This window comes from Babylonia areolata, chromosome 16 (assembly GCF_041734735.1).
Source record: "Babylonia areolata isolate BAREFJ2019XMU chromosome 16, ASM4173473v1, whole genome shotgun sequence".
Lineage (NCBI taxonomy): Eukaryota > Metazoa > Mollusca > Gastropoda > Neogastropoda > Buccinidae > Babylonia > Babylonia areolata.
Window position 1 is genome coordinate 121,600 of NC_134891.1, and position 13,066 is coordinate 134,665.

The 13,066-nt window shown below is 41.4% G+C and overlaps 1 protein-coding gene across 1 annotated transcript; it reads left to right on the top strand.

The window, feature by feature from the left end:
• The first annotated feature begins 16 nt into the window (after positions 1 to 16).
• On the top strand, positions 17 to 11,177 carry LOC143291048 (uncharacterized). Its single transcript, XM_076600631.1, has 4 exons — positions 17 to 336; positions 1,419 to 1,583; positions 4,122 to 4,294; positions 7,348 to 11,177. The coding sequence occupies exons 1-4, from the start codon at positions 81 to 83 to the stop codon at positions 7,567 to 7,569; spliced, it is 816 nt and encodes a 271-aa protein (XP_076456746.1). The 5' UTR covers positions 17 to 80; the 3' UTR covers positions 7,570 to 11,177.
• The last annotated feature ends 1,889 nt before the right edge of the window (positions 11,178 to 13,066 follow it).

Sequence of the window (13,066 nt, forward strand, 5' to 3'; positions counted from 1 at the left end):
GTTTGGGTGCGAAAAAGAGCCACAGGTGTGTTCTTTCAAATTCGTCGTTTGTCACCGCAGAGGTGACACTGCGAGTCAGGATGGCGACGCAGGCTATGTATCGGATGGGTGCGGTGTGTGCCATCGTTGCATTTGTTTTGATGTTCGTTGCCTTTGCCTCTCCTTTCTGGTACAAATCATGGACGCGAGTTCATAGTCCTTTCGCCAACATTGGTTTGTGGCATGTGTGTATGTCAGGGTTCGTGATGCCTCGCGACCCAGCAATGAAGTCTTACGTCGGGTGCTGGTGGATTCATTCCACGGAGTTTGAGCTGGTGACTAACCAGATTATGCCAGGTGAGAATCTGGTTCTTCACTTATGTGTCTCATATGAATATGTATGGCACGTTGTGAACTTTTTGTCAGTGTATATACATGTGTGTGTGTGTGTGTGTGTGTGCCCACTGTACTGATCTAAAAATAGGCCATGCACGAACTGTTACGCGCTTTTCTTCCGGTCCTTTCGTCATGTTGCACTTTCCCAAACTTTTGATCTGGTGGTGATCCTTCCAGATATTATGAAGAGTCTTGAAAGGAATTCTGTTCATCATTTTTTATCATCTTGGTTATTATGCATGTATACCAAAATGTATAATTTTATGTTATCATTATCATAGATCTGTATACCAAATTTATCTTTGCTATTACCATCGTAGATTATAATTCTTATATTACAAAAGTATTATCATCTTATGTCTTGTACATGCCATTTGTATTATAGAATTATCATATTAGATCTTGTATGTACATTGATCTATACTATTATCATCATAGATCTTATACATATACCTGTTATACTGTTATCATCTTGATTAGATCTTATACATGTATTTACTATTATCATCTTAGATCTAACTGTTCTAACTTAACATTGTTTCAGTCAGTGAGAAAAAAATCAAATATCTGATGAAATCAGATTCATTGTACTCACATAGAGTACAGACTGGAAAAATGGAAGAGATCTGGTTTGTTGGATATATGGGGTGGTGGTGGAATAATGTGTATATATGGGGGGGATACATATAAAATGTGATATATATATATATGTGTGTGAGAGAATTAATGAACTTGATGTAAATAACACGTGAGATATAGTGACTGTGGGATATCACATTGTTGTTGGTCAGAATTTAAATGTGGAAAATAGTATTTTGTTGTTGTTGCTTTTTTGTTGTTGCATATTTGTTTTTATTTTGTTGATAAGTCTTTATTGATGATGCCTGCATTGACAAATTTATCCACCTTTATACTTCGATAATTAACAGTATCTTTCAGTACCAGTGACTAACTGTTCTCAGGTAAAATACTCAAATTGGCCACATTCACTCAGTCTGCTTGGAGACTGAGCACCAGCTGAGGAGAGTGTTTTCCACTTGCAGCATGGTTCCGGGTCATTCAGATGCTGTGTATCTTCACTGTGCTGCTGGATCTGTGCGGCATGATCCTCCTCCTGGTCTACCTGCTGGATGGACCCCGCAGACACCTGTACGACAAGGACACGGGCAGGATGTTCATCACTGACTCCATTCTTTTGCTGGTGTCAGGTCAGTGAAGGGTGGACACATAGCTAGAACAGTGCTGGTGTCAGGTCAGTGAAGGGGGTGGGGAGAGAGAGCTAGAACAGTGCTGGTGTCAGGTCAGTGAAGGGTGGACACATAGCTAGAACAGAAAGGGGGAGAGAGAGCTAGGACAGTGCTGGTGTCAGTGAAGGGGGGAGAGAGAGCTAGGACAGTGCTGGTGTCAGTGAAGGGGAGAGAGAGCTAGAACAGTGCTGATGTCAGTGAAGGGGGGAGAGAGCTAGAACAGTGCTGGTGTCAATGAAGGGGGGAGAGAGCTAGAACAGTGCTGGTGTCAGTGAAGGGGGAGAGAGCTATGACAGTGCTGGTGTCAGTGAAGGGGGGGAGAGAGCTAGGACAGTGCTGGTGTCAATGAAGGGGGGAGAGAGAGCTAGAACAGTGCTGGTGTCAGTGAAGGGGGGAGAGAGCTAGAACAGTGCTGGTGTCAATGAAGGGTGGGGAGAGAGAGCTAGAACAGTGCTGATGTCAGTGAAGGGGGGAGAGAGCTAGAACAGTGCTGGTGTCAGTGAAGGGGGGAGATAGAGCTAGAACAGTGCTGGTGTCAGTGAAGGGGGGAGAGAGCTAGAACAGTGCTGGTGTCAGTGAAGGGGGGGAGATAGAGCTAGAACAGTGCTGGTGTCAGTGAAGGGGAGAGAGAGCTAGAACAGTGCTGGTGTCAGTGAAGGGGGGAGAGAGCTAAGACAGTGCTGGTGTCAGTGAAGGGGGGAGAGAGAGCTAAGACAGTGCTGGTGTCAGTGAAGGGGGGAGAGAGAGCTAGGACAGTGCTGGTGTCAGTGAAGGGGGGAGAGAGAGCTAAGACAGTGCTGGTGTCAGTGAAGGGGGGAGAGAGCTAGGACAGTGCTGGTGTCAGTGAAGGGGGGAGATAGAGCTAGAACAGTGCTGGTGTCAGTGAAGGGGGGAGATAGAGCTAGAACAGTGCTGGTGTCAGTGAAGGGGGGAGAGAGCTAGGACAGTGCTGGTGTCAGTGAAGGGGGGAGAGAGCTAGGACAGTGCTGGTGTCAGTGAAGGGGGGAGAGAGCTAGAACAGTGCTGGTGTCAGTGAAGGGGGGAGATAGAGCTAGAACAGTGCTGGTGTCAGTGAAGGGGGGAGAGAGCTAGAACAGTGCTGGTGTCAGTGAAGGGGGGGAGATAGAGCTAGAACAGTGCTGGTGTCAGTGAAGGGGGGAGAGAGCTAAGACAGTGCTGGTGTCAGTGAAGGGGGGAGATAGAGCTAGAACAGTGCTGGTGTCAGTGAAGGGGGGAGAGAGCTAGGACAGTGCTGGTGTCAGTGAAGGGGGGAGAGAGAGCTAGAACAGTGCTGGTGTCAATGAAGGGTGGGGAAAGAGCTAGAACAGTGCTGGTGTCAATGAAGGGGGGAGAGAGCTAGGACAGTGCTGGTGTCAGTGAAGGGGGGGAGAGAGCTAGGACAGTGCTGGTGTCAATGAAGGGGGGAGAGAAAGCTAGGACAGTGCTGGTGTCAGTGAAGGGGGGGAGAGAGCTAGAACAGTGCTGGTGTCAATGAAGGGGGGAGAGAGAGCTAGGACAGTGCTGGTGTCAATGAAGGGTGGGGAAAGAGCTAGAACAGTGCTGGTGTCAATGAAGGGGGGAGAGAGCTAGGACAGTGCTGGTGTCAGTGAAGGGGGGGAGAGAGCTAGGACAGTGCTGGTGTCAATGAAGGGGGGGAGAGAAGCTAGGACAGTGCTGGTGTCAGTGAAGGGGGGGAGAGAGCTAGAACAGTGCTGGTGTCAATGAAGGGGGGAGAGAGAGCTAGGACAGTGCTGGTGTCAGTGAAGGGGGGAGAGAGCTAGGACAGTGCTGGTGTCAGTGAAGGGGGGAGAGAAGCTAGAACAGTGCTGGTGTCAGTGAAGGGGGGGAGAGAGCTAGAACAGTGCTGGTGTCAGTGAAGGGGGGAGATAGAGCTAGAACAGTGCTGGTGTCAGTGAAGGGGGGGAGATAGAGCTAGAACAGTGCTGGTGTCAGTGAAGGGGGGAGAGAGCTAGGACAGTGCTGGTGTCAGTGAAGGGGGGAGAGAGCTAAGACAGTGCTGGTGTCAGTGAAGGGGTGGGGAGAGAGAGCGAAGACAGTTGTACTCCAAACTCAAAACATCATGTCGCAAATTTGACAAAACATGTTAAAAATCTCAAGGATTGATTTTTTTTTTTTTTTTAGGCTTTAGCGACTTAGCCTGTTCTTCTAATCTGTCTCTGTGCCTATTGTGTGAGAGTACATAGTGCAGTTACATGTATACACAGAGAGAGAGAGAGAGAGAGAGAAAGAGAGACTTTGCTGGAGATCAGTTGTTTTACAGAAAGTTAGAATTAAAATTTTCTTCCAGAAAATTTGTCATTTTGATCACGAAAGCATCAGAGTGATTAATATGCTGTAAAATCATTAGTTATGTTATTTGACAGTCATTAATCTAAAAATTGCCATGCTTCCAGTACTCACACACACACATGTATAAAAAATATGACATTCTTTTTTTCTTTTCTTTTTTTTTTTTTTTTTCTTTTTTTTTTCTGACAGCCTTTTTAGTGTTCCTGATTTCCCTGGTGTTTGCGGAGATGAGTAAGGATGGGGACTGGATGCCGCGCCCCTGGATGAACTACCTGTCATGGAGCTATGGGCTGTGTGTCCTCTCAGGATTCTTTGCTGCCTTTGGCGGGATGCTCCTCTTCATCCTTGGCCTCGTCTTTAAGGTAGCCACAGGATGGACAGACAACAGTGTGGTTGAAGGGAAGGGAGAGAAAGAGTTCTGTTTAACATCTGTTCATATCTTTAAGGTAGCCACAGGATGGACAACAGAGTGGTTGAAGGCAAGAGAGAGAGAGAGAGTTGTTCTGTTTGACATCTGTTCATATCTTTAAGGTAGCCACAGGATGGACAACAGTGTGGTTGAAGGCAAGAGAGAGACAGAGTTCTGTTGGACATCTGTTCATATCTTTAAGGTAGCCACACAGTGGACAACAGTGTGGTTGAAGGCAAGAGAGAGACAGAGTTCTGTTGGACATCTGTTCATATCTTTAAGATAGCCACAGGATGGACAGCAGTGTGGTTGAAGGGAAGGGAGAGAGAGAATTCTGTTTGACATCTGTTCATATCTTTAAGATAGCCACAGGATGGACAGCAGTGTGGTTGAAGGGAAGGAGAGAGAGAGTTCTGTTGGACATCTGTTCATATCTTTAAGATAGCCACAGGATGGACAGCAGTGTGGTTGAAGGCAAGGGAGAGACAGAGTTCTGTTGGACATCTGTTCATATCTTTAAGATAGCCACAGGATGGACAGCAGTGTGGTTGAAGGGAAGGGAGAGAGAGAATTCTGTTTGACATCTGTTCATATCTTTAAGATAGCCACAGGATGGACAGCAGTGTGGTTGAAGGGAAGAGAGAGAGAGAGAGAGTTCTGTTTGACATCTGTTCATATCTATTCACATCTCTGTATCTATTCACATGTCTGTAGTTGTAAAAGAAAGAGACATATTTATTCACATCCCTGTAGTTGTAGAGGAAATAGACATACATTATCTATTCACATCCCTGTAGTTGTAGAGGAAATAGACATACATGTATCTATTCACACCCCTGTAGTTGTAGATGAAAGAGACGTACATTATCCATTCACATCCCTGTAATTGTAGAGGAAAGAGACGTACATTATCTATTCACATCCCTGTAATTGTAGAGGAAAGAGATATGTATCTGTTCACATCCCTGTAGTTGTAGATGAAAGAGACATACATTATCTATTCACATCCCTGTAATTGTAGAGGAAAGAGATATGTATCTATTCACATCCCTGCAGTTGTAGATGAAAGAGACATACATTATCTATTAACATATGCAATTTTAGATGAACGAGACATCTGTTCACATCTGTTATTTTTTATGAAACTGAGACATCTTTTTACATCTGAATTTAGATGAAAGAGATTGATATACATCTGTAATTTTAGATGAAAGAGACATGAATTCACATCTAATTTTAGATGAAAGAAATCTTTATTCACATAGAGATAGATCTATAATTTTAGAAGAAAGAGAAGATGAAATCACAAAAGTGCATTTTCTGTACAATGTATTAAGAGTCTACCTGGTCATTCTACTGGATGTATGCATTTGTACACATGTCTGTGTGTGTCTGTGAACTTCTTCATATATATATATATATATATATATATATATATATATATATATATATATATATATATAATACTATTGATAGGGTTGCTTGTGTGTGTGTGTGTGAAACATATTGCTGTTGTTAGGGTTGATAAGGAGAGGGCTGGGAAAAAGGGGTAATTTAACACTGGTCACCCTGTATCTCTGTACAGTCCAAGGAAGAGGGATTTGATTTAACTCTGGTCACCCTGTATCTCTGTACAGTCCAAGGAAGAGGGTTTTGAATTTATAATTAACGTGAGTTGACTGGGATGGAGCTGGTAAAAGTCATAGCATGTGATTGTGAGAGTCAATGCAACAAGCTATGCAATAGTAACTGATTGCTATATAATATAGATGATTGTATAATCTTGCTTTTGTAATTTTACTTATTTCTTTCAAACAGTTGCCAGTGTTGTGTATTTATTATATAAACGTTGCCAACATGAACTAGTCAGGCCACTGTAACACATAGTGCCTAAGAGTAGTTGATTATTTAATCTTCCTTTCATGGTTTGTGCCTAAGAGTAGTTGATTATTTAATCTTCCTTTCATGGTTTGTGCCTAAGAGTAGTTGATTATTTAATCTTCCTTTCATGGTTTGTGCCTAAGAGTAGTTGATTATTTAATCTTCCTTTCATGGTTTGTGCCTAAGAGTAGTTGATTATTTAATCTTCCTTTCATGGTTTGTGCCTAAGAGTAGTTGATTATTTAATCTTCCTTTCATGGTTTGTGCCTAAGAGTAGTTGATTATTTAATCTTCCTTTCATGGTTTGTGCCTAAGAGTAGTTGATTATTTAATCTTCCTTTCATGGTTTTACTTTCAAACAAAGTCCCATCATATAAATGTTTCTAACATGATGATTTGTATGAAATAATCTAAATATTGCCAGTATGAGCAATTCATATGATATAGATTTAGATGTTGCCAACATGAATGATTTGAATTTTTATTTTATGTAAATGTTGCCAACATGAATGATTTGAATTTATATTTTTTTGTAAATGTTGTTAACAGGAACGTTTCATATGAAATAAACAAATGTTGCCAACATGAATGATTCGCATATTTTGTTATAAATGAAAAGTTACCAGCATGAATGGTTAATATGATACTGTGAATAAATGTTGCTTACTTGAAAGAGTGAATACATGTTGGCAACCTGACTGCTTCAGGACACTGTGAATAAATATTGCTACTTGAAAGAGTGAATACATGTTGCTTACTTGAAAGAGTGAATACATGTTGGCAACCTGACGGCTTCAGGACACTGTGAATAAATATTGCTACTTGAAAGAGTGAATACATGTTGCTTACTTGAAAGAGTGAATACATGTTGGCAACCTGATGGCTTCAGGACACTGTGAATAAATATTGCTACTTGAAAGAGTGAATACATGTTGCTTACTTGAAAGAGTGAATACATGTTGGCAACCTGACGGCTTCAGGACACTGTGAATAAATATTGCTACTTGAAAGAGTGAATACATGTTGCTTACTTGAAAGAGTGAATACATGTTGCTTACTTGAAAGAGTGAATACATGTTGCTTACTTGAAAGAGTGAATACATGTTGGCAACCTGACGGCTTCAGGACAAGGACAGACGAGAGCTGGACACCTTGGACTCAGCGGCAGAGCTCCGGCGCCACCAGCAGGCGGCCAGGGAGAAGGAGGAGGAGGCCAGTGCCCTCCCGGAGATGGCCACCACCACCTACATCCCCCCCACCCGCTTCTCCACCCCCCAGGATGTGGCCTTGACCCACACCCACCCTCCCTCCAAACCACCAGCCAGGGTCGGGGAGTCCTTTGTCTGAAAAAATATAAAATATGTGCAATTCAGGTAGAGGTCCAGGAAGCTAGGAGGATGTTGTGTAATATTATAGGAAATTAAAGGTGAAAAAGGTGTAGCATTCAGTTAGAGATCCTAGAAACTATGGGGATGTTGTGTAATATTATACGAGATTAAAGGTGAAAAAGGTGTGCCATTCAGTTAGAGATCCTAGAAACTAGGAGGATGTTGTGTAATATACGTGATAAAAGGTGAAAAAGGTGTGGCATTCAGGTAGAGGTCCTAGAAGCTAGGAGGATGTTGTGTAATACAATAGGAAATTAAAGGTGAAAAAGGTGTGACAATCAGGTAGAGGTCCTAGAAGCTAGGATGATGTTATATAATACTATAGGAAATGAAAGGTAAAAAAAGGTGTGGCATTCAGTTTGAGATCCTAGAAGTTAGAAGGATGTTGTATAATACTATGGGAAATTAAAGGTTAAAAAAGGTGTGGCATTCAGTTTGAAATCCTAGAAGTTAGAAGGATGTTGTATAATACTATAGGAAATTAAAAGTGAAAAAAGGTGTGACATTCAGGTAGAGGTCCTAGAAGCGAGAAGGATGTTGTGTAATATTGTAGGAAATTAGAGGTGAAAAAAGGTGTGACATTCAGGTAGATGTTCCAGAAGCGAGAAGGATGTTGTGTAATATTGTAGGAAATTAGAGGTGAAAAAAGGTGTGACATTCAGGTAGAGGTCCTAGAAGTGAGAAGGATGTTGTGTAATACAATAGGAAATTAGAGGTGAAAAAAGTGTGACATTCAGGTAGATGTTCCAGAAGCAAGAAGGATGTTGTGTAATATTGTAGGAAATTAGAGGTGAAAAAAGTGTGACATTCAGGTAGAGGTTCTAGAAGTGAGAAGGATGTTGTGTAATATTGTAGGAAATTAGAGGTGAAAAAAGGTGTGACATTCAGGTAGAGATAAAAAAAACAAGGAGGATGTTGTATGATACTATAGAAAGGTAAAAAAAAGGTGTGACATTCAGGTAGAGATAAAAAAAAACAAGGAGGGTGTTGTATGATACTATAGAAAGGTAAAAAAAAAGATGTGTCATTCAGGTAAAGGTCCTAAAAACTAGGAGGATGTTGTATGATACTATAGAAAGGTAAAAAAAAGATGTGTCATTCAGGTAAAGGTCCTAAAAACTAGGAGGATGTTGTATGATACTATAGAAAGGTAAAAAAAAGATGTGTCATTCAGGTAAAGGTCCTAAAAACTAGGAGGATGTTGTATGATACTATAGAAAGGTAAAAAAAAGATGTGTCATTCAGGTAAAGGTCCTAAAAACTAGGAGGATGTTGTATGATACTATAGAAAGGTAAAAAAAAAGATGTGTCATTCAGGTAAAGGTCCTAAAAACTAGGAGGATGTTGTATGATACTATAGAAAGGTAAAAAAAAGATGTGTCATTCAGGTAAAGGTCCTAAAAACTAGGAAGATGTTGTATGATACTATAGAAAGGTAAAAAAAAAAAATGTGTCATTCAGGTAGAGGTCCTAGAAGCTAGGAAGATGTTGTATGATACTATAGAAAGGTAAAAAAAAAGGTGTCATTCAGGTAGAGGTCCTAGAAGCTAGGAAGATGTTGTATAATAGTTGGGTTTTTTAATACTGTAGGAAATGATCTAGGTTATGACTCAGGTCAATAGACTGGTGTTTGGTGATGACCCAGTTCAATAGACTGGTGATGACCCAGGTCAATAGAGTGGTGCTTGGCAATGATCCAGGTCATTAGACTGATGATGACCCAGGTCAATAGACTGGTGATGATCAAGGTCAATAGACTGGTGCTTGGTAATGATCCAGGTCATTAGACTGATGATGACCCAGGTCAATAGACTGATGATGACCCAGGTCATTAGACTGATGATGACCCAGGTCAATAGACTGATGATGACCCAGGTCAATAGACTGATGATGACCCAGGTCAATGGACTGATGATGACCCAGGTCATTAGACTGATGATGACCCAGGTCAATAGACTGGTGATGGTCCAGGTCAATAGACTGATGATGACCCAGGTCAATAGACTGATGATGACCCAGGTCAATAGACTGGTGCTTGGTAATGACCCAGGTCATTAGACTGATGATGACCCAGGTCAATAGACTGATAATGACCCAGGTCATTAGACTGATGATGACCCAGGTCAATGGACTGGTGATGATCAAGGTCAATAGACTGGTGATGATCAAGGTCAATAGACTGGTGCTTGGTGATGACCCAGACCAACAGGCTGGTTGATTGGGTGCTGACCATTTCCAATTCCGGTAAAGTTTTTTTTCTTTTTTTTTTAAATAAGGAGCATTCTGCATGTGTGTAACATTGCTGGTTTTATTCTGTTTCTGTACAGATCTTGTGCATGTTTGACTTCAGGTGAGGTTGTTATTCATAATCAGGAATGGAGAGTTATTCAGGAAGGGCATGGTGAGCAGGTCTGTTTTGACATTGAAGCCAGTGTTTGTATGTCATATTCAGGGTTTTTGTTTGTTGTTGTTTGTCTCATTAAAGCTTGCTGAATAAATAAAAGGCATGAAAGTTAATTTCCAGTTACTAGTTGTGCCTGTTAAAAGAAGAACAGGGAAAAACAGAACTTGGTGCTCATAGAATCAAAATGTGTTTGGTTTGACAAACATTGAATCTCATCTTGAGAGTTTTTGTGCTGCAGAGTAAGGAGTGACTCCTCACCAGTGGAAACAGGTTTTGTGCTGTGTGATCTGATTGGATCTGTTGTTGAGTAGGTTTTGTGCTGTGTGATCTGATTGGATCTGTTGTTGAGTAGGTTTTGTGCCGTGTGATCTGATTGGATCTGTTGTTGAGTAGGTTTTGTGCTGTGTGATCTGATTGGATCTGTTGTTGAGTAGGTTTTGTGCCGTGTGATCTGATTGGATCTGTTGTTGAGTAGGTTTTGTGTCGTGTGATCTGATTGGATCTGTTGTTGAGTAGGTTTTGTGCCTTGTGATCTGATTGGGTCTGTTGTTGAGAAGGTTTTGTGCCTTGTGATCTGATTGGGTCTGTTGTTGAGTAGGTTTTGTGCCTTGTGATCTGATTGGGTCTGTTGTTGAGTAGGTTTTGTGCCTTGTGATCTGATTGGATCTGTTGTTGAGTAGGTTTTGTGCCTTGTGATCTGATTGGGTCTGTTGTTGAGTAGGTCTTGTGCCTTGTGATTTGATTGGATCTGTTGTTGAGTTGGTCTGTGATCTGATTGGATCTATTGTTGGATAGGTTTTGTGCCTTGTGATCTGATTGGACCTGTTGTTGGATAGGTTTTGTGCCTTGTGATCTAATTGGATCTATTGTTGGATAGGTTTTGTGCCTTGTGATCTGATTGGATCTATTGTTGGATAGGTTTTGTGCCTTGTGATCTGATTGGGTCTGTTGTTGGGTAGGTTTTGTGCCTTGTGATCTGATTGGATCTGTTGTTGGATAGGTTTTGTGCCTTGTGATCTGATTGGGTCTGTTGTTGAGTAGGTTTTGTGCCTTGTGATCTGATTGGATCTGTTGTTGGGTAGGTCTTATGATCTGCTTGGGTCTGTTGTTGGGTAGGTTTTGTGCCTTGTGATCTAATTGGATCTGTTGTTGAGTATTTCTACCATGATGTTTCATGTTCTGTTTGTTCTTTTCAGAGAGAAAAAACCCAAATAATTCTGTTTTGGCCTGGAATATTTTGGTGGGCACAGAAGCTCAAACAGTGGTTGCATCATGCTTCTTTCCCAGGGAATCATGAGGTCTGATGTCTGAGCTGTGGTTAGCTGATCAGTAAGATGTTGTTTTCTCACCTAAGGGATGCCGGGGCTCTTTCAGGATGAATAGCATCCCTGCCTTCTGGAAATTCTTTGCAAGAAACTTCCTCTTTTCTGTTGCTCTTGTTTCTACTGTTTTTCTTCCTTTACTATTGTCTGCTTCTACCGCCTTCCCAGTCTTTCTGTTTTTTCCAGCATACCATGACACTTTCTTCTCTCTTTTCTGCAGTCCATGATGTACTATCTGTGCTGTTTTGCTCTGTTCATTATGTAGCCATATTGTGTACATTGGGATCAGCACTTGCTGTTTTTTCTGCAATGTTATTTGCCTATATGGCATTTTTATGTCTTTTTATGTGGCTTTGAAATCTGTGTTTTTTGTTGTTGTTTTCTTATCATTTCTTACATTTTGGTAATCTCAGCAGAAGGGCTGACTTCCTCAGCAAAGCCTAGTCTTATTTGCCAGAAGAGCTGAAAAATTAAGATAATTATTATGTCATGAACTGCATTGTTTTGCAGGGTACTTTTTTCACCTACGTGTGTTTACACACAGTATGAGTCTGTTTCATAACCCTGTGTTACAGCTACAATAGTCTGTGTGTCCAAGTTTTGTGCTTAATACAGTGGAGTTCTTATTCATTTGGGTATCCTGATATGGGCCTGTGTCCCAGGGAGCACCTTGAGCAGTGATGTCAGGTGCTGTATGCAGTCTCCTAGAAATGATTGATTTTCGTGCAGATCTGCCAATGCCATATTCTGCTGTATGTGTTATTACATATACACTTCATTATTTCTGCAAGATCAAATTTAAAATTCACATTAAAGATACTGCAGTCTGTGTCCATGTTCAGAGAGTTCAATTCACAGTAAAGATACTGCAGTCTGTGTCCATGTTCAGAGAGTTCAATTCACAGTAAAGATATTGCAGTCTGTGTCCATGTTCAGAGAGTTCAATTCACAGTAAAGATACTGCAGTCTGTGTCCATGTTCAGAGAGTTCAATTCACAGTAAAGATACTGCAGTCTGTGTCCATGTTCAGAGAGTTCAATTCACAGTAAAGATACTGCAGTCTGTGTCCATGTTCAGAGAGTTCAATTCACAGTAAAGATACTGCAGTCTGTGTCCATATTCAGAGAGTTCAATTCACAGTAAAGATATTGCAGTCTGTGTCCATGTTCAGAGAGTTCAATTCACAGTAAAGATACTGCAGTCTGTGTCCATGTTCAGAGAGTTCAATTCACAGTAAAGATACTGCAGTCTGTGTCCATGTTCAGAGAGTTCAATTCACATTAAAGATACTGCAGTCTGTGTCCATGTTCAGAGAGTTCAATTCACAGTAAAGATACTGCAGTCTGTGTCCATGTTCAGAGAGTTCAATTCACAGTAAAGATACTGCAGTCTGTGTCCATGTTCAGAGAGTTCAATTCACATTAAAGATACTGCAGTCTGTGTCCATGTTCAGAGAGTTCAATTCACAGTAAAGATACTGCAGTCTGTGTCCATGTTCAGAGAGTTCAATTCACATTAAAGATACTGCAGTCTGTGTCCATGTTCAGAGAGTTCAATTCACAGTAAAGATACTGCAGTCTGTGTCCATGTTCAGAGAGTCAAGGAACTACACACACCCAGTATTACCTTGTACGGAAAACTAGGCCTGGCAGCATCAACTCACCCCAACATCGCTGGCTGTTCTGGAATGTAGCATCTTTCAGTTTGCACTGTGGTTTGTTGTTTTCTTC